This window comes from Capsicum annuum, chromosome 12, assembly GCF_002878395.1.
Source record: "Capsicum annuum cultivar UCD-10X-F1 chromosome 12, UCD10Xv1.1, whole genome shotgun sequence".
Lineage (NCBI taxonomy): Eukaryota > Viridiplantae > Streptophyta > Magnoliopsida > Solanales > Solanaceae > Capsicum > Capsicum annuum.
Window position 1 is genome coordinate 222,338,442 of NC_061122.1, and position 1,555 is coordinate 222,339,996.

Here is a 1,555-nt window from a genome sequence, read left to right on the forward strand (position 1 = left end):
AACTTGAAGGAAGTGAGCATTTTTTTCAAACCTTATCAGTTGCTTTAAGCAAGAAATGCAGGAATCTTTCGTTATCTCCCCTCTTTTCCCCCCCTCGAGAATCTTCCTCTCTCTTCAAAACCACAAAAAAGGCATAATATATAAGTACTTCAATTTTCGTTATGCACATCTAGAGTACACTTCAATTCATTTTTTATTATGTCGATTGAATACTTCAACTATTAAAATGAACATCAACACGCGTTCAAAATTTGTGTCACTTCAACATTCGGTTTCCATGAGGCACGCCGAAAATGAATTGGAGTATTTAGTTGTCAATTAAGACCAAACTAAAGTGACTAGACGTACACTTTCACATTCATTGAAATGTTTATTTGTGAAACTCACATCAAATATAAATAGTATCTATTTATCTGTTATGCCTTCTAATGATGAAATAATACGTTTCATTCAAACTCCACAAAAAGAGAACATTTTACCTTACTTCCTCTGTATACAAATCCCACTTTATTCAAATTGAGGCTAAATTTGAACACATGTTTGTATATTGAAAGGATATCTTAGTGTATTAAAACTTCCGTTATGTACGGGATCCAATGAATTCAGACCAAAAATCTATTATACGTAGTTTTACCTTGTACTTCTGCCGAAGATTATTTTCATGTTTTGAATCCTCAACCTCGTAATCACATGACAACAACTTTACCGGTTAACTATTCATGTATTATGTCCATAAAAAGGGGACTTTTTCAAAAATCCCACTTTATTCACTGCCACTGCACTGCCGACTCTTCTTGTTCTTCTTCTTTAACTTTTGTAGTTGTTCTTTCTGGAGAGTAGTGAAATCATCTAGAACAAGCCAAGAATCACTTTCCCCTTTCTCTTTTATGAACTTCTTTTAAGTTCTTGAAATGGAAAAACTTACGAAGTCCTTCAAATCTCTCTCTCCTGATATTCATCCCGAAGAAGAACAAGAGCATCAAACTCTCTTGAACCAAACTGAAAAATCCAATCTTTCCATGCAAATATCCAAACCAAACACTGAATTATCTCCTCCTTCAAAACCCTATTTCAACAAGAATGACAGCAACATCAGTACTCATCAAGATTTCAGCTTTGTGACAGAATCACCATGTTCACAACATTTACTGTTGTCCACCTCTTCTTTTAGGAAAAAATCGAATCTTCCGATGAATAGGACCAAATCAAGGCTAATGAACTCACAGGAGCAAGATCAGAGGTCTGGAGCTGTATTGAAAGACAGTGAAGTTGAAGAAGAGGACCCTTTTTCAGATGAAGATTTACCTGAGGAATACAAGAAAGTAAAGTTCAGTACATTAACTGTTCTTCAGTTGGTGAGTTTAGTTTCCATTATTGCTCTTTTAGTTTGTAGTTTTATATTTATTATATTGAGGGAAAAGAGAGCTTTTGGACTTGAATTGTGGAAATGGGAAGTAATGATCATGGTGTTGATTTGTGGAAGATTGGTTTCTGGTTGGGGTATAAGGTTAGTTGTGTTCTTCATTGAGAGGAACTTTTTGTTGCGAAAACGCGC

The 1,555-nt window shown here is 34.9% G+C and overlaps 1 protein-coding gene across 1 annotated transcript; it reads left to right on the plus strand.

Moving 5' to 3' along the window:
* Positions 1 to 459: 459 nt before the first annotated feature.
* LOC107850507 (mechanosensitive ion channel protein 8) lies at positions 460 to 1,555 on the plus strand (the record flags this gene model as incomplete). The annotated part of the gene is given in 1 exon segment (XM_047401192.1): positions 460 to 1,555. A coding segment is annotated over 1 exon segment (644 nt), but the record flags the coding sequence as incomplete, so codon positions are not given.